This window comes from Anser cygnoides, chromosome 19 (genome assembly GCF_040182565.1).
Source record: "Anser cygnoides isolate HZ-2024a breed goose chromosome 19, Taihu_goose_T2T_genome, whole genome shotgun sequence".
Taxonomy (NCBI): Eukaryota; Metazoa; Chordata; class Aves; order Anseriformes; family Anatidae; genus Anser; species Anser cygnoides.
Window position 1 is genome coordinate 5,044,422 of NC_089891.1, and position 27,991 is coordinate 5,072,412.

General features: G+C 66.3%; 2 protein-coding genes across 4 annotated transcripts; one reads left to right on the plus strand and one right to left on the minus strand.

Moving 5' to 3' along the window:
- The first annotated feature begins 7,788 nt into the window (after positions 1-7,788).
- On the plus strand, positions 7,789-25,607 carry RHBDF2 (rhomboid 5 homolog 2). Of its 3 annotated transcripts, XM_066980067.1 has the most exons (21): positions 7,789-7,891; positions 12,063-12,174; positions 13,351-13,521; positions 16,195-16,334; positions 17,491-17,640; positions 17,764-17,888; positions 18,299-18,491; positions 18,590-18,802; positions 19,208-19,336; positions 19,816-19,949; positions 20,111-20,317; positions 20,546-20,657; positions 20,938-21,012; positions 21,362-21,523; positions 21,605-21,705; positions 22,183-22,246; positions 22,393-22,487; positions 22,690-22,765; positions 23,143-23,243; positions 23,483-23,636; positions 24,151-25,607. In XM_066980067.1, exons 5-21 carry the CDS (start codon positions 17,515-17,517, stop codon positions 24,568-24,570), a joined length of 2,487 nt encoding a protein of 828 aa, XP_066836168.1. In that variant the 5' UTR covers positions 7,789-7,891; positions 12,063-12,174; positions 13,351-13,521; positions 16,195-16,334; positions 17,491-17,514; the 3' UTR covers positions 24,571-25,607. The 3 variants fall into 3 exon arrangements, with proteins under 3 accessions (XP_066836168.1, XP_066836167.1, XP_066836169.1); XM_066980066.1 differs by having other exon boundaries at positions 17,491-17,888; XM_066980068.1 differs by lacking the exon at positions 24,151-25,607 and having other exon boundaries at positions 17,491-17,888; positions 23,517-23,636.
- A 1,042-nt stretch (positions 25,608-26,649) lies between these two features.
- AANAT (aralkylamine N-acetyltransferase) lies at positions 26,650-27,991 on the minus strand. The gene is made up of 3 exons (XM_066980069.1): positions 27,664-27,991; positions 27,405-27,559; positions 26,650-26,955 (listed from the first exon to the last, which is right to left on the minus strand). Exons 1-3 carry the CDS (start codon positions 27,818-27,820, stop codon positions 26,650-26,652), a joined length of 618 nt encoding a protein of 205 aa, XP_066836170.1. The 5' UTR covers positions 27,821-27,991.

Here is a 27,991-nt window from a genome sequence, read left to right on the forward strand (position 1 = left end):
GCCCCGTGGGTGCCTGCACAGTGGGGGACCAGCGATGGAGCCTCGTGGACAGAAATCAGCAGCGAAGGGAGGAGATTTGCCCTTCGCCCCCCTTCTATCTAGGGCTGGTGGAGGTGCCCGAGGGGCCCCTGTTTCCATCCCTGCTGCAGGAGGCAGTGGGGCAGGGTTGGAAGGGAAACCCCCAGAGGTGATTGCCACGAGAGGCAGCAACCAGGACCAGGAGGTGGTTCCCAGCCTGTAGGAATAGCAAACGGCTCCCCGAGCAGCAGAAGCCAGGGTCTTTGCTCCATCCCTCGCGGCTCCTCATGTGCCTTGCGCTGTGTCTGAGACCTGCTGCCGTGGGACGGCTCCCAGCATGGTGCAGTTTCCCTCTGGGGTCTTTCCAGCTCCCTGCCGTGCAGAAGAGGCTCGTGATGCATTTGAGATCGCCGTCAGATTTGGTTGACAGTGGCCAGCTTGTCCAAATGTTGCTGGTGGAGGATGGGTAGGAGGCAGCCAGATGCACGTTATCGTCCCGTAAGCCTCATTTCCTCGAGATGCAGGGCTTGGAAAAGCCATCCAGGCGATCCCTCTTATTGTGCTTCTCTCTGCTAGTGCCAATAAAAGTTCATCAGAACCAAAATGGGCTTCCAGGGGGGAAAACTCATCCCATGGGGGTGACAGAGCCCCAGCGCCTGGCCACAACCAGCTCCAAGGGGAGCACTCCCAGTTTAGGGTCCCAGTATGAGGGTCTCAGTGAGGTCTGAGATGGAGAAAGGAGGGGAGCTGCTGCCCAGGGGCTCTGGGAGCCTGGTGGGTGCTCTGGGAGCCCAGTGCCACCCTTCTCCCCTCGGGTCAGGGCAGCAGTGCGGTTCTCCAGGCCCTGCAGGCAGCAGGATAACTCTTGGGCTGGGTTCCCTGAGCAACATGGTCTGGCGTGGCCGCGCGAGGGGAGCCTGTTTCTTCCCCTACGGGTGATGGGACCCCAGTGACACCGTTCCTGGCCCCCTGCAACACGTGGCCACAAAGCCGGGGGGCAGCTCAGCCACGGCCAGGGAGAAGGAAGCCAAAGGCCAGCCCCTGCAGGGGAGCACCGGGTTCAATTCACCTCCTCCTGCTGCCTCTTTTTTGGGAAAATCACTCGGTGCTGTTCCCACGATGAACAAGCCATCCTCGGAGTCTCTGCCCCATCCTGTGTGCGCTTCCAGGTGGAAGGGAAGGGTCAGCAAAGCCTGCAGGTGCTGTGCTCCAGGTGGGAAACGTCGGCTTGGAAACCAGGGGCGAAAGGACCGGGCGGCTCCAGGGGGCTTGCGGTGGGGCCACGAGGCTCTGGGACCTCCGCGCGCCGCTCTGAGGCCAGCCAGAGCCGGGGCTGACTGGAAACCAGGAACACGGGGCTGGTTTTTTCCAGCGCCTGCTTGAAAAGGAGCTGGGAGCTTCATCATTACCTTGCCGAGCGAAAATATTTACACAGCCCTTCACTTCGCACTAATATTTACCCCCGGGTCCCGTCACCGGGGGTGGCTGTGACGATCGCGCCGTGACCCGAACCCAAACCCAAACCCAAAAGAGAGCAGAGGCGCCGCGGGAGGCTGAGGCTGGCGGTGTGCTGGGGGCTGCCGTGGGCACCTGGGTGCTGGGGCTGCGCCCTGCTCCTGCTGCCCTGTGCCTGGGAAATCCCAAAACCAAGCGTTGCCGCCCCGGGATGATTTTTTTCCAGGAGGAAACCCTTACCCCAGGGAGCGGAGGTTTTAGGAACCGCCCCGGTGGGGTTTTATGGGGTGGGGAAGGGGGGGAGAGGGGAATGGGGTCGCTGAGCCGTGGCATGGGGTGTGCTCCCAGCCTGTCCCTGCTGGCCGTGGGGTCTGCGAAGAGCTCAGCCAGCCCTGCCCGCGGGGAATGGGGGCTCCGTGCGGGGTCCCGGGGGGCACATCCCCACCCTCTGCCCACCTCCTGCCCGCAGACAGTGATGGGGAGAGCCGGAGGTCGTCGCGAGGGCCGGGCAGGAATACATCTGCAAGGCGGAGATAGCAGAGAGGCTGCAAGAACCGTGCTGTGCAAATAGTTATTAAAATAGTTATTAAAAAGCAGCCCTTGTGAGCTCTCAGCGAGGAGAAGCCCTTGGCCTGAGGAGCACAGGGGCACCCAAACCCGGTGCCAGGGGACGCTTCGTACCCCACCAGGTCCCCATCCCGGGGGACACAGGGCTGCAGACCAAACCCACGTGCTCCTGCTGACCCCAAAATTCCCCTTCTTATTCTCCACTGCCTTCAGAGGGGTAAAGTACAGGAGGAACCCTGTCTCCAATCCTCCCCACGGCCACCCTCAGCCCTGGGGGGGGGTTCGGAGCCGCCCGGATGGGGCCGCTGGGTGCTGGAGCGACGCCGCGGGGCCGGGGCGCAGCCACCCTCGCGGGGCTGACACTAAGCAGGAGCACGGCCCTTCCTTCCTCGCCCGGCTCCTGCTCTGATATGGTTTATCTGAGCTGCGCCCAATGTAAACGCTGTCAGCGCGGGCCGAGATTAATTCCCGGGCCTTTGGCAGCCGAGGGATGCAGTCACAGCGCCGGGGGGAGGAAAGCGCATCGGAGAGAGAAAAATCCTCCGGGGTAATTCACAGCCAGGTTTCTCTTCTCACAGGCACTTCTGAGAGAGAGCAGAGCTGGGGGGCTTGCAGGGGGGCAGGAGGCTTCCTTCTCCTCCTCCTATTTCTGCTCCTCCTATTTCTGCTCCTCCTCTTCTTCCTCCTCCTCCTCCTCCTCCTCCTCCTCCTCCTCCTCCTCCTCCTCCTCCTCCTCCTTCTCCTTCTCCTTCTCCTTCTCCTTCTCCTTCTCCTTCTCATAAATAATATAAATAAATAATAATAAAAAAATTGACGAGTATATTTTCTTTAAGGGAAAGCTTCAGACAGTCACCTCTCGGATGCTCTTTGCATGTTCCATCAGTTTTGAGGCTGGTGGTCCGAACAGACCCTGAAATAAACTAACCCCGGGGCTCTGTCCCGTCAGAGCGCTTTTGTATTTGGGCAGCACAGCCCAGGGATTTATTTCTTTTAGGGATGTTTTTCCAAGCAATAGTGCAAATCATTTACTTTCTTTTTTTGGATATTCCAATAAGTAACTACAAATATTTTCTCTCTTTTCATTGTTCTCCTGGTAAAGGGTAACAATAGGCCAGACACAAAGGGCAGCAGTGCGCGGACGGGGTAAATGGGTTTGCTTTAAACTTGGGGGGGAGAGGGGGGAACAAAATAAAGAGAACATTTCTGGGGGGGAGACAAACGGAGCAGGAGGGTGAGCAGCTGCTGTCACCGCACACCACAACGGACTTGTGGGATCTGAGGAAGAGCGAAGGAGGAAGAAAACCGGCGGTGCGAGGGAACACCAAGCTGCGCGCTGCTTGGGGCTGGGCCATGAACTGCGGTTATACCACGCTCTACCAGTGTATTTTATCTCCGTCTGCGTGTCGTCCTGTACATATGCCGAGGTCTCGGTGCCACCCAGCAGGTGCGGGGCCGTGTGTGACACCCAGCGGTGCCGCTGTCCCCCCGGGATGGTGACGCTGCCCGCTGCTCGCTGCCCGGCCGTGCCCTGCCTGCGTGGATGGTGCCGGGATGCTGCCAGCACGCTGCTTCCCTCCGTCCCTCGTGGCACTGTCCCCAGCGGGGACACCAGGTGACACCTGTGCTGCTTGTGCTGGTGATGAGCAGGCAAAAAAAAGCAGGAATCGGGGCCTGGGAACTGGACCAGCACCTGCAGGAACCCGGTTTTAAAATGATGCTCGTGGTGATGGCTGGGGGGTGACAACCCACTGATGCCATAAGGCAATGTGGGACCAGGGGTGGCAGAGGGGTGCCTGCAGGGACGGGGTGTCCGCAGAGGCAGGGGTTCCTACAGGAGAGAGAATTCCCATGGAGATGGGGTGCCCAGAGACATCGGGTGCCCAGACATCGGGTGCCCACGGAGAGGCTGGGTGCCCGCAGAGACCGGGGTGCTGATGAGGATGCTCCGGGGAAGCAGCTGTTGTGGCACTCCAGCCTTGCTCTCTGCCATCTCCCCTGGGGGAAAATGGGACCCTGCATGGGGGGATGCTGAATCCTGCCCGGTCTGAGCCCTTCCTGTACCCTCGCCCCCACCAAAAGAGGCTGGAGAGGTTCCTGGGGGAACGGAGCCCAGCACAGAGGTGGAGGCTGTGGGCACCTGGACGCTCACGGAGGGCTCCGGGGAGCTGCGGAGCGGAGCTGCCAGCACGTGCAAGGCCAGGCTCAGCAGGAGGAGCAGCGGGGAAGGCTGGATAAATAGCAGCAGGCGAGGAGGATTGCTTCGCAAAGGTCACCTCCTCCTCCGCGCCGCTGCGCTTTGCCCGCTCCGATCCTGCCTCCTCCCCGTGCCCATCGTGGGGGGCATGGGGCAGAGGTGGCATCTTCTGGTCCCAGCCTCGCCACCAAGCCAGGACATCCCCAGCTTTATCACCTGGCCAGGAATCGTTCACAGGGGGAGGAAAATCCCCATGGTCTGTGAGAGGCAGCGAAGGGAGCGGGCAGCCCCCAGCCCCTGCCCTGTCCTGCCCGGCTGCATCGCCCCAGAGGCATACCAGAGTTTTTTTCCCTGGAAAGCAATAAAAGAAGGTGAAAACCCAGCAGGGGAGCTCCCAGCAGCCCGTCTTTGATTGCCAACCTTTAATTTCATTAGGGATTGTTTTATTTCTAAGTGCTTCCCCACTGCAGGCTGGCCGAGGAGCAAGGGAGGGAGGAAACAACACTCGAAGGGGGCACAAGTAGGATTTCCCCAGGCCCATGGGCTGGGGGGGGATGCGGCAGGGACAGGACCCAGGGGGGTCCCAGCACCTCTGGGGGCAGCAGCAGGGGGTCCCCAGCTGCCCGGGGCTGGAGGTGCCCAGGAACATCCCTGAATTCCCAAAGGGGGCAGAGCTGGGGCAGCCCCCGAGCACGGCACGGGCAGGTGACGGTGCCAGCCCATTGTGCAGCGGGGGACGGGGGGGCGAGGACGCCGTGACCAGCTCTGAGGACAGCACAGGGGGGTGGCACCACCACCACCAGCACCACAAGGCCAGCGGGAACGGCTCGGGGAGGGCTTCGCCCCCACGCCAACATCCCAACACGGGGACGGAAAGCGTGGGCTGGGCGGTGGGGACAGCGGTGCCACCGCGCTGGGCACCCAGGGGACACGCGTGGGGTGGATGCGGGTGCCACGAGGGTGCTGAGCACTGCCAGAGGCTGAGCATCCCCTGCTGCTGCGGGGAACGGCTCCCACCCCGCTCCCAGCAGCGCCTGCAGCGGCCATGGCCTGGCCTCTGCCGTCCGTGCCGGGAACGGCAGCGCTGCAGGCAGCGGGCCCCGGCACCGGCTGCGGGCAGCTCCTGGCCACGGCCACGCTGGTGGCACCGGTGGCTGCTGGTGGCACCGGGGACAGGAGGGCTTTAACACGGGGATGTGCCCGCGGGGGGTCCCACGAGCAGCTGGGGGCTGGTGGGGAGCCAGCGGGGTGTGGGGGGGAAAGTCCTGGGTTGAGGTGGTTTAGGAAGGGGTCGGTGTGTAGGGGAAATGAAAGCTCGGGGTGCAGCCCCAGGGCAGGAGCGTGGGGTTTGGGGGCAGATACAACAGGGTTATGAAAATGGGATATTTCACCCGTCTTTGTGACTCTGAAATGTGACTCTGTGACTCTGGTGCCAGACCTCGGAGCCCCTCCACAGCTGGGGTCACCTCCCTGACACCGTCCCCACCGTCCCCATCCAGCCCGAGCGCACCCAGACCGGGGTCAGCCAGCACGGGGAGCGCAGCACCGCGACCCCTCCCCGCGGCCCCCTCGGGGCCAAGCCAGCCCCGGCATTTGCAGCCGGCCGCGTGGTGTGCCGGCACGCTGACTCAACACCCTCGGGTGACGCTGCACCCTTGGGGTTTTTTCGGTCATTTGCTTCGCTTCCTTATTGCCCAACGCTCTGCTGGCCTGGGGGGGGGGGCGCTGCGGGGTGTCCTCCTCCTGGGACCCTGGTGGCCAGCACGGGGCTCCCCCGGGGCAGGGTGCAGACCCCCGGCTCCACGCCTGGAGCTGGCAGAGCAGGGGATTCCCCCTTCCCCGCCTGCTTCCCAGCACAGCTTCGAAGGAGCCGGGAGGACCCGAAAGCTTTTTCCACCCACGTTCCCACGAGGAACCCAGAGCGAGTGCGCTGCCTGCTCACGCCGATGCCATGCGCCCAGGCTGGAGCTGATCTGCGAGCCCCAGGGACGCTTTCGGCACAACCCTGGTGGCGCAGCCGGGCGGTGCGAGGTGTCCCTCCGTGGGGAGGTAAATGGAAAGGAAAAACGCAGATTTTTAACTGCAAGGCGCAAAAATCGTGCTCGGTCCTGGCTGGTGCTGGCCCCACCGAGCGCTGCCTGCCCTTGGCCAGCAGCAAGGTGGGAAGTGAGTTTTGATTTTGTGGCAAAACCCAAAACGTTTCCCCATAGCCAGACCAACCCACGAAGGTCTCAGCCCCCACGCCCAGCACCCAGTCTCACCATCAGGCGTGGGATGACTCTAAACGCGAGACCGGTTTCTGAGAAAAGCGACTCGCTGCCCAGGCCGGGATGAGCAGAGGCACTTCCCCGGCAAATTCAGCCCTTCCCACGCCGGTCACTCCTCCGGGAGCACCTCCGAGAGCCCGGCTCTGCAGCCCCATAAATCCGTCACGCATTTACGGGGGCGTGCCCGGACCCGTGGTGCCGTCCCGCTGTGCCTGCCCGCACCGTGCCCGCCGTGCCCCCATGGGGTCCCCGCGGTGGGGATGGGGTCTGGTGGGGATGGGGCTCGGCACGCCGTGCCCAGCCCCCTTGGGGGTCCCCTTTGGGCCCTGCGCTGGCGTTACCCCAAACCCGGCCCCGCAGCACGTGGCCCCAGCGCGCCCTGCGCAGCCCCTCGCCCTGCAGGGGCTGGAAACCCAAATCTGCCCTCGGTGCTGTCCTCCTGGGGGCTCACCTGGTGGCTGGGGGGGGGGCAACAGCACCCAGAGGGGCTCTGTGGGCGGCTGGTGGGGTAGTGAGCACCCAGGGGTGGCACTGGGAGCACCCAGGGGTGGCACTGGGAACACCCCCTTGTGGTGCTGGCAGCACCCACATGTGGCACCAGAAGTACCCACAGGTGACACTGGGAGCACCCACGGGTGACACCCATAACATCCACCCGTGACACCTGCAGCACCCACGGGTGACACCGGGCAGCACCCACACATGACACTGGGAGCACCCACGGGTGACACTGGGAGCACCCACGGGTGACATTGGGGACACCCATGGGTGACACTGGTCAGCACCCACGGGTGACACTGGGAGCACCCACGGGTGACATTGGGGACACCCATGGGTGACACTGGTCAGCACCCACGGGTGACACTGGGAGCACCCACGGGTGACATTGGGGGCACCCATGGGTGACACCGGCCAGCACCCACGGGTGACACCAGGAACACCCACAGGTGACACTGGTGGCACCCACGGGTGACACGGGGCAGCACCCATGGGTGCCACCAGCAGCACCCACGGGTGCCACCAGCAGCGGGCGCTCTGCGGGGCGGACCCCGGCCGGGGAACCCCGCCCCCGAGACCACACCCCCCGAGACCACGCCCACCGAGACCACGCCCACCCGAGACCACGCCCCCTTTGGCCCCGCCCCCTTTAGCCCCGCCCCCTTTAGCCCCGCCCCCCTTTAGCCCCGCCCCCTTTAGCCCCGCCCCCTTTAGCCCCGCCCCCTTTAGCCCCGCCCCCTTTAGCCCCGCCCCCTTTAGCCCCGCCCCCTTTAGCCCCGCCCCCTTTAGCCCCGCCCCCTTTAGCCCCGCCCCCTTTAGCCCCGCCCCTCCAGGTGGGGGCGGCGCCGGCCGGGAGCGGCGGCGGCGGGCGCGGGGCGGCGGCGGCGCGGAGGTGAGCGGGGACCGGGGGGGGGGGGGGCACGGGGGGGGTCGCGGTGCCCCCGCGGTGCTTCGCTTCCCTTCCCCACCCCCCCCCGGCAGCCCCCCCCCCCCCCCCCGCTTGGTTCCCGGCCGGCTTCCGCCTCCGCCCCGCTCCGGCGTGCGGGGGGGCACCGGGGGGGGGGGGACCGGGGGTGAGCACCGGGAGGGGACGGGGGGGGAAAAGCGGGGGGCTCGGGACCCCCCCTGCGGCTTCTTCCCGGCTGGGCCTCGGCCCCCGGCCCGGCTCGGGGGGTGGGGGTCACCCCACGGCCCCCCCCCCCCCCCCCCGTGGGTGCCAGCCCCCGGTTGTGCCCCGGTTGGGGCAGGGAGCCCCCGTTCCCCTTTCCGCCCTAACGGGGCGCAGCGGCAGCTTTCGGGGTTGTTCCGGGGCTCGGACCCATGCCCCTGGCAGCACCGGGGCTGGGGGGTGCCGGAGAGGGCTGGCACCGGGCTGGGCGCTGTTTTGGGGCGATTTGGGGCGATTTGGAGCCCGTCCCGTCGGGAGTGCCGCCCGCTGGGCTGTGGGGTTCGGTTTCGGTGCTGCTTTTGGGGTTTTCTCGATGTGCCCGTGGGCTGCCCCGAGCCCTTGGTAAATAAACCGACCCCGCGGGGGCTGTGCGGGGTCACCGAGGGGCTGGGGCGCACCCCGCACGGGGGGACCCCGGGCACGGCTGTTTTGGGGTGACTCCATGCTGCTTTGGGGCAAAGCCTCGCACCCCATCCCCTTTCCCCCTATGACACCCTCCAGCCCCCCCTCCCCAGGCCCGGAGCCCAGCCCAGCGCGGTGCTGTGACCCCACGGGGGGGGTCCCCCGTGGGTTCCCTTTGGGAAGGGGAAGCCGCAGCCCCCGGCACCGGCACCCACACTTCTCGCCGGTCACTCCCGGGGATTTCCAGGCTGAGCTCATCGCAGCGGCACGGAGCCCAGCACCGGGGCCGGGAGCCCAGCACCCGGCTTCATCCCTGTCCTCATCATCCTCACCCCCCGGCTCCCACGGGGCGCGGGTGGCGGGGGTGCTGCGGGACCCCCCATTTGGGGGAGAGGTAAAAAGGGGGAGAAAACCACGTTGGGGGCGGACGGGGGGGGTGGTGGCACCCCGGGTTTTGTGCCCTGGCACCGCGCTGGCGTCGCTCTCGGGCGCACGTGGGAGCGCTCGGCGCGTCGGGCGCGTGGCGGGGGAACAATGGGGGCGGGCGCGCGGTGGTGGGGCCGCGTGGGGCCGAGATCCCACGGGGTTATAGGGCTGGCGGGGGCTCACCGCGGGGACAAAGCCCCTTGGGGTGAGCAGGAGGGTCGGGGGAGCTCGGGCTGGGTCCGGTTGTGGGGTTTGGCTGCGATGGATTGAAAGAGGGGGCTGGCCTCGGGGTAGGGGTTTTTGTGCCCGGGGGGGTCACTCCCGTTTAATTTGTGGTGTGCTCGGGGGAACCCCAAACGCATCCTGGCCTCGGGGTGTCTCCAGCAGAAAGCAGCCGCTTCCCGGGCAGGCTCGGAGCCGCGCTGACAGCCGAAGGAAACGGCGAGGAGCGGAGGGGGAGCGGGGGCCACGCGTCCGCCGGGGCCGGGGGGGCCGCGCGTGCCTTTGCCGGCCGGTCTGTTTGCTGCGCAAAACCCTCCAAACCTTTTAAATCGAAGCAGGGCCTGGCCTCCACCTGCATCCCAGGCGGGAGCAGGACGGACAGACGGCCCCGGGGCCCGCTGCCGGCCCCGCGGAGCTGCTGGTCGCTGATTTTGGGGACCGGGAGCGGGGGGAGCGCGGGCCCTGTGCGAAGGGAGCGAGTTACCCCAGGCTGCAGCCTGATTACTTCCCTTAAATCTGTACGAGCCCGTAAGTGATGGGCTCGGAAACTCTTTGGTTATGAAAAGCTTTTTATTTAATGACCTCTGGGCCCTGCTGGGCCAGGAACCAACAAGGGCCGGCAGCCGGGCTCTTTTGGGAGCGTTCGGGGCTCAGGGTCACGGCCGTTTCCCCAGCTCCGGGTGAGTGCTGAAAGCTGCACCTCTCCTTGCGAGTGTACATGAAAACCTTGGCGTTCTTACCCTTTTTCTCACATAATCACTTAAAAAAAAAAAAAACAAACCACACACAAACCACCCCAAGGCAGTTCATCGGCTGCTGCTCTCCTAACGATGTTTTTGGTTGGGGACTGGGGAGCGGGGCTGGCGCCGACCCCTCCCTCTGCCCGCTCCTGCCCCAGCTTTCTGCACGGATGCTGGGGTCTTGGTTTTTTTTGGGGGGGGGGGGACCCCAAAGCCCACCCGTGCTGCCTGCAAGCCGAGCAGCCCCCCCGGACCCTGTCTGCCCTCGCTTTGCTGTGGGTTTTGCCGCGGGCGAGAGCAGGAGGCTCGTTTTCACACAGTGCCTCGGTTTCCCCACTTGCGCGATGCCACAGACGACTCAAAAAGCCTCCCGGTCTGCAAAACCCGCTGCCGGCCGCCTTCTCGAGGTGAGCGTTAGCAGCCCCGCGCTGGGCTGGCTGCCGTGGCCGGACCCTGCAACGCTCCTGGCCGGGTCCGGGCCGTGCGCGGTGCGGCTGGGTGCTGCCGTGGGACCTGGGTGGCCCGAGCACCCACTGCGGCCTCCCTGCAGCACCAGGGACACCGGGGGACCCCGGGGACACCGGGTCACTTGCTGGGAGCTGTGTGCCTGGTGCACCAGCTCCTTGGCCGTGCGGCGTGGGAGTCCCCCGTGGCGAGAGGGGCGAGCGTGGGCACGCACCGATGCGCTCGACACCCGCCTCTCCTTGATCCCGTCCCAGGGCGGCGGGGCCCTGCGTCCAGCGGTCCGTCGTTTTATTGCCTTTCACTTAAAGTTAATAATTCCTCATCCGTCCAGCTGACCGGGGCAGCTCGCAGCAGGGAGGTGGGGCCGGTGCCCCCGCGGGCCGGTGCCCGCTGCCACGCAGCCTGCGTCAGCTCGGAGGTGCCTCCGCTCGCCGTGCGTCACGCGGCAGCTCGCGCCGGGGATTTGGTTCGGTGAGCCCCGTAATTCGCCGGCCTGCGGGAATGCTGGGGCCTGGGGGGGAGGGCTGGGAGTGACCGTCCCTCGTGTGGGAGCTGTGGCGGGCGGCTCGGGCAGGTCCCCGTGCCTCGTGGGTGCCTCCTGCGCATCCCTTGGGTGCGGGCACCCAGCACCTCCGCAAGCGGGGAGCCAGGAATGGGGCACCCCTGGGGGCGAAGCATCCCTGGGCAGGGAAGGATGGTGGGGAGAGTGCTGGGAAGAGGAGGAGGAGAAGGAGGAGGAGGAGGAGGGAAGCAGAGCAACTCTTGGCACCCAAGAGGCTGCAGAGTGTGCTCCTGGCACGTGTCCACGGCGATGGGGCAGGGGGATGCCGGCGAAGAGCACTCCGGGCTTGACGCTGGGCCAGGAGGAGGGCTTGGCATCCTCCAGCCGTGTTGGGCGTCCTCCTGGGACCGGGCTCGATGCTGGGCTGGAGGCAGAGCATCACGCGGGGAGCACCGGTGTGTGTGCGAGCCCTCCGCGCCGTGCTCGTGCCGCCTTGGATGGGGATGAGCACGGGGCGGGATGGACCGTTCCCGGCCGGGCTTTCCCGTGGGGCGCGCGTGCCTTGCGCCGACCTTCCTGGGCGGGTTTGGCCTCGTGGAGTTTGGGAGGGAAGGAAATGAGGCTGAGGAACCAGCTGATGTTCAGCTGCTGAGGCTTTGGGGGAGGGAAGGGTGTGGGGGGGCTGGCGGGACACGGCGCGAGCCTCGGGGTGGCTGCGCTGCGATAAGCAGCCTGCTCCAGGAGATAGGGAGCTGGTGGCCGAGGGGCTTTTCTTGGGCTTATTTTGCCGTGCTGGGGGCCCCACCGAGGGCCCGTGGCTCATCTTGTGCACAGGACGAGCTGAGTTCCTGCACGTGGCTCAGCATCACCTCCTGCTGCCGCGTCCCTGGGGTGCTCTGAGCCTGGGGGGGGACCCTCAGCAAACACAGGACCCCCCCGTGGGGCGTTTCGCCCAGCACGGCACTGCTCTCGGGTGTCCGGTGCGCTCAGGACCGTGAAGCAGAGCATTGAGGAAGTTTCTTGGTGCCGGCTGTGCCCTCCCTCTGCGAGCTGCTATCAAAGCCACGGCGTTTTGCAGAACCAGAGGAGGAAACGTCCGCCCCTTGCCCTCTCACACAAAGAATTTCGCTTTGAACAGGGAAGCGAGAACGAGCCCAGGAACAACCCGTGGCGTCCCCAGCCCTGCCGGAGCCGCGGCCCGCGTGGGAGCCCCTGATTTCAGCCAAGCTACCCAGGAACCGAACCTCCAGGTAACCGAGCAGCTCTTAGATAAAACCGAGCCGGGTTAATTCATCCCAGCAGCCTGGGAAATCTGGGCAGGGTCTACAAAAGAGCCATCCTCGCTTTTGGGGAGCGCTGCGGTGCTGACGGGGTGCCTGCGCAGGGCGGATGCGGGGCTGCCACAATCCCATGCGTTTGGACGGGGCCGGGCGCACGAAGAGCAAACCCCGGGGCGGGGACAGACGTGAGGGGGACATGTGGCACCCAGGGGCCTCTGGATGCCCCCACCTCGGGGCTGCACAGGACGCCCTGGGATTTTGGGGTGGTTTGCAGGAACCTTTGGGGAGCAGCCCCCACGCCGCTGCGCTGCTCGCTGGGCTCGTGCCGCGTCGGTTTCCAGCGCTGCCCGCAGGAGACTTTTGCCCTTTGGTCGTTCGGAAGCCGTTGGCGGTGCCTCAAAGCCTCCACGTGCGAGTCTGCCCTGGGTTGGACTGGCACGTGGCCCTGGGCACGAGGAGGAGAGGGCGAGCGGGTTCGGGGGGCTCGGTGCCGCGTCCTGCAGCAGCGCCCGCCCAGCCGCTTGTCCGGAGCATCTCCGGAGCCGGGCGGCTTCGTGGCAGCCCTAAGGGAAGCCCGGTGGGTTTGTGCTGCACCACCTGCCCTGGGTGATTTTGCTGCGAGGTTGAGTGGATCTGCTGGAAGCCAGGAAGGAAGGGAATGACGCTGAGAGGTCTCTGTCGGAGATGGGAAGATTCCCGGCCGGTTATCGTGGGCGAGTCCTTCCCTTTCCGCGCAGATATCAGCTTCTTCCGAGAATGCTGCTGGGGAAACCTGGCTTCTGGAAGGGCTGGCGTGGGGAGAGGGCTGCTCCTGACTGTGGGACCATCCTCCTGCGGGGCCGCACCGGGGGAAGGCATCCCTAGCTGGATGCTGGGTTGGGCAGGACGTGCACCCACACCATGGGGATGGGAACCCCGTGTTTAGTGGTGCCATATTCCCCCAAACCACACGTGCCCCCCAACGTGAGCCCCTCGCGGTGGGGACCCAGTGTGAGCAGCGGGGCTGCCCTCGCTCCCGGAGCCGAGGGAGCTCCGTGCCCGTGGCAGGAGGAGAGGGAAGCCTGGCGCAGCGTTATCGGCAGCCAGCAGCGCGGCCCCGTGGGCTGGCAGGCTCTATCTCGGCTGCGTGGTTTTGCTTCCTTCCAGGGCGTGCCGAGCACTTGAAACTCGCCCGGGATGAACAAACCGCGCCAGGGTTGCTTCACCTCCTGCCCGGCTTAGGAGAAGGCAGAGGAAAATCGCCGAGGGTTTCCCAATCGCCGTGAGGTGTGCGCCCGGGGAACCTGTTGGGCTCCTGCCCCGCACGGCCGCTCTCGGGTGAGGAGGTTTTGGGTTCGTGAGGATCGCTTGAGGAGCCCGAAAGGGAGCTGGGCTGGTCGGGGGAGGCTCGCTTGGTGCCCCCCCGGGCAGAGGCAGCCGAGCTGAAGATGGGGATTAAAGCCCCTGGGAGGCAGCGCGCATGCCTGCGGCGCTCTGCGGGCACTCGTGCTGCACGCCTGGCTGCCCACGAGCAGCCGCAGCAGCTCCAAATGTCCCCGCAGACGTCGCTGTCCTGGTGTCAGACTCGGAGTGAAACCCCTTGGGTGTCGTGTTTGGCACCGGCGAGTCACCAGCCCTCGGCTGGGGCAGCGCCACGTCCGTCTGTCCCGTGGGACCGGGCGGGTTTCGTCCCTCTTCCTTAGCCGACAGTCCTGTCTGCCAGCACCGCGGCTTTCCGCTTCAGCTGTGGGGTTTGGCTCATTTGCCTGCGGTGGTGGCGGCGTGCGCGCTCGGCCCCGGCAGGATCCGTGCCGGGCGTTAATGATTTACCCGGTGCTGGAGGCTGCAGCCCATCCTGCGGCGAGTGGGGTGGCTCGGACCGAAATCCCCTTGCTGCCTTCCTCCCTGAACGCTGTGGGGTTGCGGTGTGATCCCGGTGCCCCGCGGTCCTACAGCCGCTGCGCGCCCCGGGGACTTCCCCGAGCGGCGCCTGCAGTTTCGGGCCCCGTGGAAATTCGAGGCTGACGACCACGAGCGCCTTTCGGCGAGACCCCGCCGTTGATGGATGGCCTGAGCGTGCCCATAAATGATTCACGAGCACGCCGCTCGCTAATGGACAGCCGGCCCCTCGCAGGGCTGCCCCCGGAGGGGTGTCTCCGGTGTCTCGTAGCGTGGCTGTGCGCGTTGCTGCCGGCCCTGCCACTCGTTCCTCTGCTGCCCGGTTGGTTTCTGGCTCGGAGACGCCTGGCACGGCCCGTGCTGATGCCATGCACGAGCCGCGTCACTTTTTCCATCACTGGGCGTGTTTCCTTGGGTCAGCGTCTCTCGTGGCTCAGCCCAGGGCTGGGAGCCGTCCCCGAGCCTCGCCTGGTTGAAGACTAAATCCTGCTCCGGGTAAATCCCCCACACCCACTGCTTGCTGCTCTGTGGTGATGTGGGGTCCCCAGGGCATTTTTCCCTCTCCCTGGAGATCCTTCGCACCCCGAGGTGCCCCTAGGACCCGGCTCCCAGCTCGCAGCACAGCTCAGGCCATGCTCGCAGGTGCCGTCCCCCTTGTGGGTCACCCCCCCGGCGGTGTCACCCCCCCTGTCCCCAGCACGCTGCACACAGCTGTCCCCACGCCGGCGCAGCGTGTCACCTCTCACTTCCCTTTCCTGTCCCCGCTGCCGGCTGCGGACAGACGCAGCGGGGGCCACCTTGTCCACCCGTGGCTGGGCTCCCTGGGGACACCGCGATGATCCTGGGGCGGGCAGGACCATGGCAGTGCCAAAATCTGCCCGTCCTGTGGGTTAAGAGGGCGAAGGGCTGAGCTGGTGGCGGCCGGAGCCCTGCTCCTCCTTGCCAGGCTTGCTCCGGGCACGGGCGCCGGATCGCCCGTTCTCATGCTGAGCACGCAGGGCGAGGGCTGTGCCAGCGCTGGAAAGGCTGGGTGCGGGTGCCAAACGCGTGGGGAACGGGAAAATGTGTTCCCAGCCCCGTCCCAGAGGCTTTGTGCTGGCCCTGGGTGAAGCTCCTGGCGCCCCGGGTGCTGTGCTCACCCATGGGTGCTGCCCGGCCCCGTACCGGGGTGGCCGAGGGGACCTCAGCCATCAGAGGCTGCTCCCCTCCTCCCGCTGAGTGCTGAATTTTGGGTTAATTCGGCACCATGAGAAGTGCCCCAAGGACTGCAGGTGCCCAGAGGGTTAGGGCTGCCCAGCCCTGGGCGCGCACACCGCAGGAGGAGGATGAGGGATGCTGGTGGCCACAGCGGTGCCCCGGGGCGCACCCAGCTCCCGCTGCCGGGTCCCCGTCCCTGTCCCTGGCACGTCCCCAGCCCTGGCTCCAGCTCCTCGGGCTGCCCGGAGCCAGCCCTGCCTGCAGCTGGCATCTCGAGCTCATTGCTGGCTGCCCCGGGAGGAAAACAAACAGAGCCTGCAGCTCACCAGAGGGACGGAAAGTTTTGCTTGCTGGGGCTGGACCCGTCTGGCTGGCGCCCTCCCAGCCCAGCAGTCATCAAACACCTCGGCGAGGCGCTTGCATTTCTTCCTTGCCTTGTTGTTTTTTTTTTTTCCACGAGTATCTCGCTCGTTGAGAGCTTTGGCTGGCGGCAGCGGGTGAAAAATCCCCTCCTGCCCTGCGTGGTGGCCCAGCGACAAGCGGAGCGAGGCGCGTGGCGGCAGCGGGTGGCGTTTCCTCGCCCCGTGCCAGCGGCTGCAGCGGGTCCCCGATGTCCTGCGGCCGCCCCAAACCCAGTCCAGCGGTGGTGTGGGTTTGTGGCTGTGTCCCGCGGCATCCTGCCCTGCTGTTCACACCCAGCAGATCCCCTGGGAACGTCCCCACGCTCCTGTTGGCCTTACCCTGGCTTCGTCCTTGCGCTCCTGCTCCCTGGCTGCTTTCACAGCCCCATCCCCAGAAGCTGTGGCTCTTGGCTCTTTGTCCTCCCGGCAAGGAGCAGCCAAACCCAGCCCTTCCCCTCCTGCCGCCGGCGATTCCTGCGGCCCCGACCGTTCTCACCTGTGTTTTTTCTTGCAGCATCTCCCGCCAGGCAGAGCAGGAGCCCGGCCGTGCCCTGGGGCTGCCGTGCATGAAGGACAGAGCGGGAGGAAGGAGGAGGCCACCGCTGCCGGCTGCCCTCCAGACACGCTGCGTGGGATCGCTGCCACTCTTATGAGGTTGGGACATGCCAGTGGGGCAGCTTTTCGGTTGGCATCCAGCACTCCCCCTGCCACGCACACCTCTCCATGTCCTCAGTATCTCTCCCCGTCCTCGCCCTGCCCCATGCTCTGTGGGACACCAGTACCAATTTTAAGCCCTGCGCGTTCGGAGCGCCGGGCTGGCACCGGTGGAGGCTGGTGGCTGCCCTCTAGTGCCGGCCTCCCAGGGAGCCGGTCCCGTGGGGACACCATGCTCCTAAGGCCGGGCTTTGCAGGGTGGTGGGGAGCAGCAGCCTGGCAGGAGCGGAGCAAGTTACGGGGCGGCACAGCCAGGCTGCTGGTTGGGGTCCTGGGCAGAGAGGGGCCAGGCCAGAGGTACCCCGGGGTGGCGAGGTCCCTCTCCTGCCTCTCCGAGGTCCCTCTGCCCCGTGGCTGTGCCAGGCAGGGGATGCTCATGACCTGCACAGGTCCCCTCGGGGCTGGCACGTGGCCAGGGAGGCTGGGGAGAGGCCGTGGGGCTGAGCCTCCCGCTGGGAGCCCCATCATCCCTAATAGGATCTGGGACTGGCACCTGGTGCTCAGGTGGAATTACCTCTCCCTGCTGACCCACGAGGCTCTGCCCGATGTAGCCGGGCTGTGGGGACCCTCGGGAGGGGATTGCTCCAAGATTTAGCCACCTTCTGGCCGCTAAGCCTCCCGCTCCCTGCACGGGGAGGATTTCATCTGCTCTGCCTTGGCCCAGAGCCTGGTGTGCACATGCACGTGCGGCAGGGGAGCGCTGGGCACCCCCTGTCCCGCAGAGTGCCAGCGGGTTGCTGCGTCTCTTTCCCATGTGCGAAAAGCAATCTTGGGCTCCTGAGATATTGGGGAGAGGCATCCAGGTCTCCTGCCTGGAAAAGGAAGGGAACCAAGGGGCGAAATGCTGCTGCCGGCGGTGCAAACCCCTGGTCCCTCCCCAGATCAGAGGAGAGCAACGCGCATCCTTCCCGGCAAGGAGGGGAAGCGCTTGCAGCATTCCCCTCCCCTCTGGGGGGCAAAGCCCCGTTAATGGTTAATGCTCTGCCAACATCTCCAGCACGATGCACTTACCCTGCGGAAGATAGGGAGGCGGGGACGCGGCGTATGGCCGTGGATGCCTCCCCCCCTCGCCGACTCCCCGCTCCCTCCCTCGCAGCCTGCCGCCCGCCGCCTGCCCGAGATGTCCTCCAGCGACAAGAACGGGGGCAGCCGCTCCGGCAGCAGCCGCCTGCAGAGCAAGAAGCCCCCCAACCTCTCCATCGTCATCCCCCCCAGGGAGGCAGAAGAGGACGGCGCCCACAAGGAGGTGAGCAGCAGCGAGCTCCGGGGGCACCCATCCCAGGGGCACCCATCCCGGGGGCACCCGTCCCGGGGGCACCCATCGCCGCCCTCCCGTGCTCTGTTCCTGACGCTCTGCTCTGCCTCCCAGCCCGCCAAGGCCCCCATCTACCGCAAGAGCAAGAGCCTGCAGGAGCCCCGCTCGAAGGGATGCGACAGCTCGGAGCGGCGGCCGGGCTTTCGCCGGCAGACCTCCCTGTCCCAGAGCATCCGCAAGTGAGGGCTCGGGGGCGGCCGGGTGCCAGGGAGGGGGATCCGGAGGGAAAGCCTCGGGGGGTTTCGTGTGGCTCAGCCTGGGAATAATCCCACGGTAGAATAGTTTGGGGAAATTTGGGGTTGGGGAAACGTCCTGGTGGCGTTTTATGTAGGAGCTGCCCTAAAGCTTTGGGGTGCAGCAGCGCAGAGGTGGTGTGGTGTCTGCTGCGGTGCCAAAGGGAGCTCCCCCTCGGGGGCACCCCGACACCAGCAGCCGCCCTGCTGGAGCTGTGGTCAGGTCTATAGCGTGCCCTGCTCCGTGCCTAGCTGAGCCACGCGACCCCAAATCCCCGTCCTGAGGGCAGGGTGGGAATGTGGCACCTGGGGGGGGGTCCCTCCGGGTGTGACGAGCGCGTCCCTCGCGCGGCCAGGGGCACGGCGGAGTGGTTCGGCGTCAGCAGCGACTGGGAGGGGAAGCGGCAGCACTGGCAGCGCAGGAGCCTGCAGCACTGCAGCATGAGGTACGGCAAGCTGAAGGCCGCCTATCGCGACATGGAGCTGCCCAGCCAGGAGGCGCCCTCCTTCCAAGGCACTGAGTCGCCCAAACCGGCCAAAATGCCCAAGGTAGAGCTCGGGGGGAGGGGGGGGGGGGAGAGGGGGTGCGCGGGGACCTGCTGCCAGCCCGGCTTCCCCGCGCACCCACGCCTCCCTCCCTGCTGCAGATCGTGGACCCGCTGGCCAGGGGCCGTCCCTTCCGCCACCCCGACGAGACCGATCGGCCCCATACGCCCCACCACGTCCTGCCCCCGCTCACCCCCGGCGTCGTGTCCTTGGCCTCCTTCAACAGCGCCCGCTCCGGCTACGGCCGCCTGCCGCGGAGGAAGAGGGAGTCGGTCGCCCACATGAGCTTCAGGGCGGCCGCCGCGCTTCTCCGCGTGAGTTTTGGGGAGCAGGGATCCCCTCCTTCTTCCCGACCCGTTTGTCAACCCCCTCCCTCCCCTCTCATCTTCGTTTCTTGGCTTTTTGCTCTGCTGTTGTGCCCCGCTGCAGGTTTGAGGAGGAAGGGTGCTTTTTTGTTTCATTTGTTGTTGTTGTTGTTTTTTTTTTAACCTGAACTCTGCTTAGAAAGAGAAATGTGGGTGAAAACTGCCACCAGGGTGGAACTGTCTTGCGTGGCATCCCTCAAAAAAAAGCAGCTTTTGAGTTTCACCGCAGACCTTTTGCTGCAGGGGACACCAAAGGGGACCTGCCGGGCTTTGGGGCGGCTGTGACAAACCCTGGGCGCTGCGGGAACCGGGGGGCTCCCTGTTTCTGACCCCCGTTTGCTCCCCCTGCCGCAGGGACGCTCGGCCCTGGAGCCGCTGGCTCAGAAGCGGAGGAGCAACAAGAGGAGCTTCGTGTACCCCAGCTTCATGGACGAGGACGTGGTGGATGCTGCCGATACCCTGGACTCCTCCTTCTTCAGTAAGGCAAGCGCAGTTCCACGCCGGCCGTCGGATTTTGGGCGTTCCCCGTGCCCCTTTGTGGGGGGCTGAACGTGGGGCAGGGCGCCGGTGGGGACGGCGGCTTGCTGCCACCCGCCCGGCTGCTGGGAGCATGGCTGTCACGTCCTAGTAGTGGGGTTTGGGGTCAGTCTGAGACCCAAACGGGGTTCTGGCTGTATTTGGGGTAGGAAGGGACCCCGGTGTCGGTGCTGAGCCCTGCCCTGGGAGCTTGGGGCACCGGTGGCTGCCGTGCCCAGCGCTGGGAGCCTGGGGCTCGGGGATGCTCCTCGGTGCGGGGAGGGCACGGTGCTGTCATCGTGGGGACATTCCAGCCCCTGCAACGTGCAGTCAGCGGGGTGTCCGTGGGGATCACCCTTTTTCCGGGCTCCACAGCTAAGTCGAGCCCCGCTGGTGGCTTTGCTCCACGTTGGAGGCTTCTCACTTATCGCATGTGCCCCTTCCAGATGGACCTGCACGACGAGACCTACTCCATGCCGGACGACGTCTTCGAGTCGCCGCCTCTCTCGGCCACCTACCTGCGCATGCACTCGGTGGGGGAGGACGTCAGGGCGTCCCCCGAGGGCGAGCAGCCCCCTCTGTGAGTACCGGGATCCCCCGGCACGGTCGGAGCAATGTCCCCCCCCATCCCTGCCGTGGGGCAGTGGCCAAGGGATTCCCCTAGCCCTTACCCTCCTGGCTCGGGATGGGTTATCCGCGGGGCGTTGCGCCGCCGGCACGCTGGGTTTCTCCTCTCCGCAGGCGTGAAGGTGCCCGGCTCGCTGCATCCTCCGCTGGCACCGCTCCCCGGAGGGGCAGGCGCATCGCTTCCAAGGTGAAGCACTTCGCCTTCGACCGCAAGAAGCGCTACTACGGGCTGGGGGTGGTGGGCAAGTGGCTGAACAGGACGTACCGCCGCAGCCTCAGCAGCATCGTGCAGTCGCAGCTGGAGAACACCGACAGCCACCGGTGAGGGGGGGGAGACACGGCCCCCAGCTCCTTGGGGCACTGCCCCCAGCTCCTTGGGGCTCCCCAGCTGGAACTGGGACGTGTCTGCCCCTCAGAGCAGGGTTTGGGGCTGCTCCGAGTGCCCAAAGCTGCTCCGTCCTGGTGACCACAGCATCCTGGTGACCACAGCGTCCCAGTGCCCAGCCATCCCAGTTTGGGGTCCGTGACCCCGTCCCCTTTGCTCCTCAGGCCGTATTTCACCTACTGGATCACCTTTGTCCACATCCTCATCACCTTGCTGGTCATCGGCACGTACGGCATCGCTCCCATCGGCTTCACCCAGCACGTGACGACAGAGTTAGTAAGTTTAAGAGCTACCAGCCGGGGCCGTGCCCTCCCAGGTGCCCAGTGGCACGGCTGGCTCCAAAATGTCACCCGGCTCGCTGCTGGGAGAGCCAGCCTGGTGCTCAGCAGGGCACCTCGAGCACCCTGCAGAGGGGTGAGGGGTGCAGCCGAGTCAGCCTTCCCGGGGTGACGGTGACCGTGGGGACAAAGCGGGGCTCAGCCCCCGCAGGAGGTGGCACCGGGGCAGGATGTGTCCCCCCCATAGCCAGCTGTGTGACCCTGGCCTTGCTCGGCAGGTGCTGAGGAACAAAGGCGTGTATGAAAGCGTCAAGTACATCCAGCAGGAGAACTTCTGGATCGGGCCCAGCTCGGTAAGAGGACGGCCGGGAGACTGGGTGCTCACCCAGCCTGAGGCTCTGTCCTCATCCCAGAGCCAAGGGGGGGTCCTCGGGGTGCTCCCTTCTCCTCTGCCCCAGCTACATGGCGGCAGCCCTGATCCCAGCCCAATCCCTGGTCCCCCCCCGTCCCTCTGGGCACCTCCTGCCTGCTCCCGGCGCTGCAGCATCGCGGTGGGATGCTCAGGGGAGACCCGGTCCCTGCCCACCTTCCGTCCTCTGGGGGTCCTGGGGTTGGGTCTGCGGGGCAGCTGCTGGCAGGGGAGGTGGGGACAACCCCCAGAGCATCCCCCGGAGCACCCCCTGGAGCATCGCCTCCCTCCAGATCGACCTGATCCACCTGGGGGCCAAGTTCTCGCCCTGCATCCGCAAGGACCGGCAGGTGGAGCGCCTCATCCAGCGCGAGCGGGACCGGGAGCGCGGCTCCGGCTGCTGCGTGCAGAACGACAACTCGGGCTGCATCCAGACGCTGCCGCAGGACTGCTCGGTGCGTGCCGGGGTCAGGGTGTGCGCAGCGAGAGCGGCGCCCGCCTGCGTGCCCGCGCCCTGAGCCTCTCCGTCCCCGCAGGAGACGCTGGCGACGTTCATCAAGTGGCCGGGCACCAACGCGCCGGCCATGGGCTCGGGTGAGAAAAGGACGTCGGGGGCCGTGTGTCACCAGGACCCCAGGTACGAGGGGTGTCTGGGGAGAGGTGGTGGCCTGGGTGTGTGCAGGGTGCATGGCGGGGGCTCCGTGGGGCCGGGTTTCCAGTTTGGATGCCTTGGGGTCACCTCTCCAAGGGGGCTGGTGGCTCTTGCGCACCGTAGGAGAGTTGGGGATAGGTAGGGAAATTAGGGTGGGTCTGTCCTGAATGTAATGGTGAGCCTGAAAGCCACCCGGGGGGCACTGTTGTCTTGGGGTTCATCCTGCCTGCTCACCCCTGGGGCGATGTGAGCAGGGACGTGTGGTGTGGCGGGGGGACACCCAGAGAAATTACCTGGGGGGCGTCGTGGCTGCAGCGGGCTCAGCACAGCACGCATCGCTGACTCAAGGAAGCTTGGGGAGGGGGCCTCTGCTGGCCTTGTGCCTGGGAGGGCTTCAAGTCAGGGGCAGGGCAGTGCTGGGGGAGACCCTCAGCGACCCCCACGTCCTCCTCTCGCCGCCAGGACGTGCGAGGAGCCGGCCTCGAACCCTCCCCACGTGTGGCCGGACGACATCACCAGGTGGCCGGTAAGAGCCCGCGGGAGGACCTCCACGAGGGGACCTCCACGAGAGGACCTCCACAGGAGGCCCGCAACCTCCAGCGGGGCATGGGGGGGCTGCAGGAGGCCTTCAGCAGCCCCCCCCACTTCGGCTCCTCTCCCTCCCGCGCGTAGATCTGCACCTACGAGACCAAAACCAACCACACGGGCTTGGCGCACATGGACTGCCAGATCAAGGGCCGGCCCTGCTGCATCGGCACCAAGGGCAGGTGAGCTGCGGGCACCGAGGCTGGGATCGGCTCCAGGCACCTTTTGGCGCCCCGTCGGTGTTCTGAGCTGTGCCAGGAAGGGGGAGGGAGGCCGTGGGGCCCTGGGGGTGGGATGCACGGTGGTTGCGGGATGCCCGGGAGGATGCACGGAGCGGGGAGCGCGCCCTGCCCCGAGCGAGCCCGCTGCCCGCCCTGTGCCCAGCTGCGAGATCACGACGCGGGAGTACTGCGAGTTCATGCACGGCTACTTCCACGAGGAGGCAACGCTCTGCTCGCAGGTGAGAGGGGCTGGCGGGGGGGTCGGGGCTCGAGGGATCGGTGTGAGTCAGGGGGATGCAGGTCCAGGGGCTTTCCCGGCTACCAGCCGTGCTTGCTAACGTCGGGTAGGGGGAAACACAGGGCTGCAGCCATTGCACCACTGTCCTTGTAAAGGGACCTCCTGGGCAGGAAAGCGTCTGCTGGGGCACTGGAGGTGCTCGGGTGATCCCTCCCCAGCACCTGGACAACACGGGTGCCCTCTGTCCTCTGGGGTCCCTTCCCTGCCGGACACGTGGCACCGCTGCCCTCGCCTCCCGGCAGCCCGTCCTTCGCTCCCCGGCGGTGCTGGGCTGGGGTCTGGGCTCCTGGCACCCCCCGACCCCGCCTGCCCTTCCAGGTGCACTGCCTGGATGAAGTCTGCGGCCTCCTGCCCTTCCTCAACCCGGAGGTCCCCGACCAGTTCTACCGCCTGTGGCTGTCCCTGTTCCTGCACGCGGGGTGAGCGGCGGCCCCGTGCCTTTGGGATGGGGGCACTGGGGTGACCGGGGACCTCAGCGTCCTTCGGCACGGCCTGTCTGTGGTCCCCGATGGGCTGGGAAGGACGAGAGGAGGAGCACCCCCAAACCGCAGCACCGGAGGGTGCTTTGTGGGGTGCCCCATGTCCCCGGGCAGCGGGTGGGAGCGCTGGGCAGGGGCCGTGGCGGGGCGGGGGTCTAACGCAGGACCTCTTCCCCCAGCATCATCCACTGCCTGGTGTCGGTGACTTTCCAGATGACGGTGCTGCGGGACCTGGAGAAGCTGGCGGGCTGGCATCGCATCTCCATCATCTTCATCCTCAGCGGCATCACGGGCAACCTGGCCAGTGCCATCTTCCTGCCGTACCGCGCGGAGGTGAGGGCGGCTTGCTGGGCTGGGGGGGCTCTTGTTGTAACACCAACCCCCCCGGACCAGCCCCTGGGCTTTGGGGCCATGCTTGGGCGCTGAGCAAACTTGCTTGCGGCCAGGGATTCCGAACGTGAAGCATCACCCTGAGCCCATTTAGCTCCCCGGGGATAAAAAAGGTGTTTTTAATCAACTCCTGCCCCAGAGGAAGGTTCACGGAGGGGGCTACAGCGCCCAGCACGGAGGGGGGGTCTCTGCCCCACGTGTGGGGCTGGCGAGGGCCACATGTCCCCACGTGTCGGTGTGCGTGCGGGCGGGCAGATGGCTAATCTGCTGGCAGCGGAGCCTGCGGGCTTTAGAGGGGATCACGCAGAGCGCCCTAAATCCGCTGCGGCGCGGTGGGGCCGGGGGCTGCGGCGTGGGAGGGGGACGGGTGCGCCTCGCAAGGGGACACGGTCCCTGGGGACGCGGGGACGTGGCCGGGTGGTGTGTCCGTCCCTGACCGTCCTGCCCCGTCCCCCAGGTGGGTCCGGCCGGGTCCCAGTTCGGCCTGCTGGCCTGCCTCTTCGTGGAGCTCTTCCAGAGCTGGCAAGTGCTGGAGAAGCCGTGGAAAGCCTTCCTCAACCTCTCCGGCATCGTCCTCTTCCTCTTCATCTGCGGGCTCCTGCCCTGGATCGACAACATCGCCCACCTCTTCGGCTTCCTCAGCGGCCTCCTCCTCTCCTTCGCCTTCCTCCCCTACATCACCTTCGGCACGGTGGACAAGTACCGCAAGCGGGCCATGATCATCGTGTCCCTGCTGGTCTTCGTGGGGCTCTTCGCCTCGCTGGTGGTCTGGCTCTACGTCTACCCCGTGAACTGGCGCTGGATCGAGTACCTCACCTGCCTGCCCTTCACCAGCAAGTTCTGCGAGAAGTACGAGCTGGAGCAGGTCCTGCACTGACCCCGCCGAGGGGACGCGGCCCCGGTGGCGCGCGGCGGGGACGTGGGGCTGGAGCCGGCCCCGGCTGCACTCCTGGCACGGCCGGGCCGTAACCGCTGGGGCTGGGGACCTGCGGGGCGAGGATGGGGCCGAGTGGGAGCCGTGCCCCCAGTCCCGTCCCGCGTCCCCCCGCGGTGCCGCTCATACTGTGAACACAACCCCCTTTTTGTAGGGGCGCGTATTTTTTTTTATCCGTGGCTCTTCGCCACGTCTGTTGTCTCGGGGGTGCCTGGGGACCCCCCGGGGTCTCTGCGGCTGCGCTGTGGCTCGTCCCAGCCCTTTCCTAACCCGTTCCAGTGGGATTTGGCCCCCCCAACAGCTCCTGCCTTGTCAGCCTTAGGATTTTTAATTTTGGAGTTGTTTTTCTGAATGCAAGCAGTGAGCTGCAAGGGGCATCCCTGATGGTTTCCCCAGCTGTGGGCTCCCTGGAGCTTCGGCCCCACGATGCTCAGAGCTGAGGTTTGAAGTATTTTTGTCCCACTTTTGTGCCTGGTGCTCCCCCAGGGCCTCAGAAGGAGGCTCGTGCTTCTCCAAGCGGGCTCCTCGTTGGAGGATGGCGGATTTGTTCAGCTCCTTCTGAAGCCCGGGCAGGGCTCGGCTGAGCGCGGACCCCTGGGGACACCTCTGCTGCTGCCCCGGGTCCCCGGTGCCACCTCCTGTCCTCCTTCCAGGTGTAGGGACCCGGGTAACTGGGTGGCTCCTCCGGGCTGCCTCGGCGCTGGTGGGTGACAGTGCTGGAGGACGGGGACAGAGCCAGTTCCCCAGCGGGACGAGCACCCGAGTGCTGGGGGCTCGGCTTCGCGCGTGCCCCCCCAGTGGTGCCTGCACCCCTGCTCCGCCGCGGGCCGGCCGCAGCCCCGCTCCTTCTCCCTCCGGTGCTGCTCCAGCCAAAGGCAGGTGCCTCACCTCGTTGGTCTCTTTTTGATACTTTTTTAAAAGCCGTGTTTTGTTCTGGGTTTTTTCTCCCCTTAATAAATTTCTACCTGTATTTAATGAGATGCACGAGGCCTCGTCTCCCTTGGCGCTTTTAGGGGGTTTGGTGATGTTCGTTGTAGGGAGAGGAGGAGGTGGGATTGCCGGGGGCCGTCCCTGCTCTGCAGGGCGAGGACTCTTCCCTGTATCCCCCCAAATCCCTCCTGGGGCAGTGGCAGGGTTTTGAGGACAGCTTCTTTGAGCAAAAGGAGAAGCGAAGTGACCCACAGAGCCTCCAGATGCTGTCGAAGGGCAGAGCTGCCCCAAGCCTGCATCCCGCCTTCATCCCCCCTTCCATCAAATGCCCTGGGGAGGATCTGCCCCGCCTTGGAGCTGAGACACCCCACAAGGTGCCGAATGGTTCCCAGCCATGTGTGCCAAGAGGTGACGCTCGGAGCTGGGGACAAACACACACAAGCTGCGTAGAAAACAACCGCCGTATCTTTATTCGCTGCTTCACGACAGACCAAGGCATTTGCAGAAGGATTTTCCTGGGAAGGAGACGTGTCTGTGTGTAGGACTGGCCCTGCGGGGAGGCTCTTGGGTGCACAATTCAGGGTGGCCATGGGCAGGGGGACACCCCCGGGGGTGGCTGTGGGGACCCTGCCTCTTCTGGGGGTGCTTGGGGAGGGCTTGGCCTCCTCTGGGCTCGCTCATGGGGTTGGTGTGAGCGGGAGGGCGCTGGGAGAGGGGCGCCAGGCTGGGGGCTCGTGTGTTTATAGGGTCTCAGCCTTTCCAGCCCTAACGGTGCCCCTGGGCTGTGCCACCCCCATGGGCTCCCCTTGGCAGCCCCAGCTAAAGAGGAGACCTGCGGGCTCGGTGTGTGCAGCGGGGCCGGGCTGGGTGTTCAGGCCCCCAGCCCTACGGGGGGTGTTGGTGGCACACGGGTGACACAGGACCAGGCTCATCCCCTGGCCAAAAGGCAGATGTGTCAGCAGGGAGCGTGACCGGGGCCAGCGGGGAAAAATGTGCATCCGTGAGGGGAAAAACGGAGAGGCCTCGCTGCTTTTTATCCCCTCTGCCTCCCTCCAGCCTCCCCCCGTGGGGCTGGGGCTGGAGCGGGGGGGCTCAGCAGCCGCTGTTCCTGCGCATGAAGGCATGGCCCCGCACGGCATGCTGCATCTCGGTGAAGGCCAGCGCGCCCACCGTCACCTGGCAGGGCCCCAGCGCCTTGAAGCCGCACTTCTCGTAGAAGGGCACCAGGAAGTCTTCGCACATGAGCACGGCGCGCCGGGCGAAGGGCAGGCACCGCAGGTACTGCAGGTAGCGCCACATCAGGATGGAGCCCTTGCCCTGCTGCCGGAAGGTGCGGTGCACGGCCAGCACGTGGATGTGCACCGCCGTGCCCCGCGGCTTGTGCAGGGTCAGCGCCGCCTGCGGGGAGGGAGCGGGGCCGTTAGCGGGGCCGGGGGCCGGGGCTGCTGAGGATTGCGAAGGTAGGAGTGGGATGCGGGGGTGTGCTCTCTAAGCTGTGCTCCCAATTCATGGGGAGCCCCCCCCAGGCTCACCAAGGGCTCCCTCCAGGTCTCCAGGACCTTCCGGCGGCACAGCACAGGGCTGAATTGCCTTCCCCAACAGATTTGGCCCATCTGCTTCCAAATGGCATAATTAAAACCATTGCCCCCCTTCCCCAAAGGTGTCACACAGCCGGTGACACCCTTCCCCTGGCTCCCCGCTCAGTGCCATCCCCGCTCACCTGCCCCCTGCCATCACCGGAGGCTTTTTAGTTTTAATTTTCCCCATGCTGGGCACCCTCCCGTTCCCTGCTCCCGGCCCCCAGGCTCTCGTGCCGCCTCCCCCAGCGCGCACAGGGCAGCTCGTACCTGGCTGAGCCTGTCCTGGTCCCAGAGGGAGCCGATGATGAAGGCCACCAGCCGCCCTTCCTCGAACCAGCCGAGGGAGAGCTCCGGGCACAGCGTCAGGAAGTGGCGGATCTCATCCAGGTGGAGCGGGCAGTCCCCGGACACGGAGATGAAGGCTGGAAGGGGGCCGGCGGTGAGCACGGCGAGGGGCCGGGGGCGTGCAGAGCACCCACGTTGGGGCTGGCTGTGACGGGACGGGGGGGGACGGGCAGCCCCTTACCTTCTCTCTCGATCTCGAACACGCTGATGGCATCCTCGGGGCTGAGGCAGCGGAACTCGCTGGCGGGCAGCGTGTGGCGTCGCTGGCGCCCGGGCGAGTTTTGGGGGCACCGCAAGCGAGCGGGCTTGAGGAAAGGCGACGTGCTGAGCACCGGCATCCTGCTCCCCTCCCGGCGCGCGGCGGCGTTTATTTGGGGCAGCCTCCGTCAGCTCCGGCCCCAGCGGCGTCACGGCAGCCTTTATCTCAGCCAATCTCCTCCAGAGCTCTTAGCCGCCGAAAATACCTGTTGATCGCGCGCAGGATTAGGCTGCTTGCCACCCTAATGTGC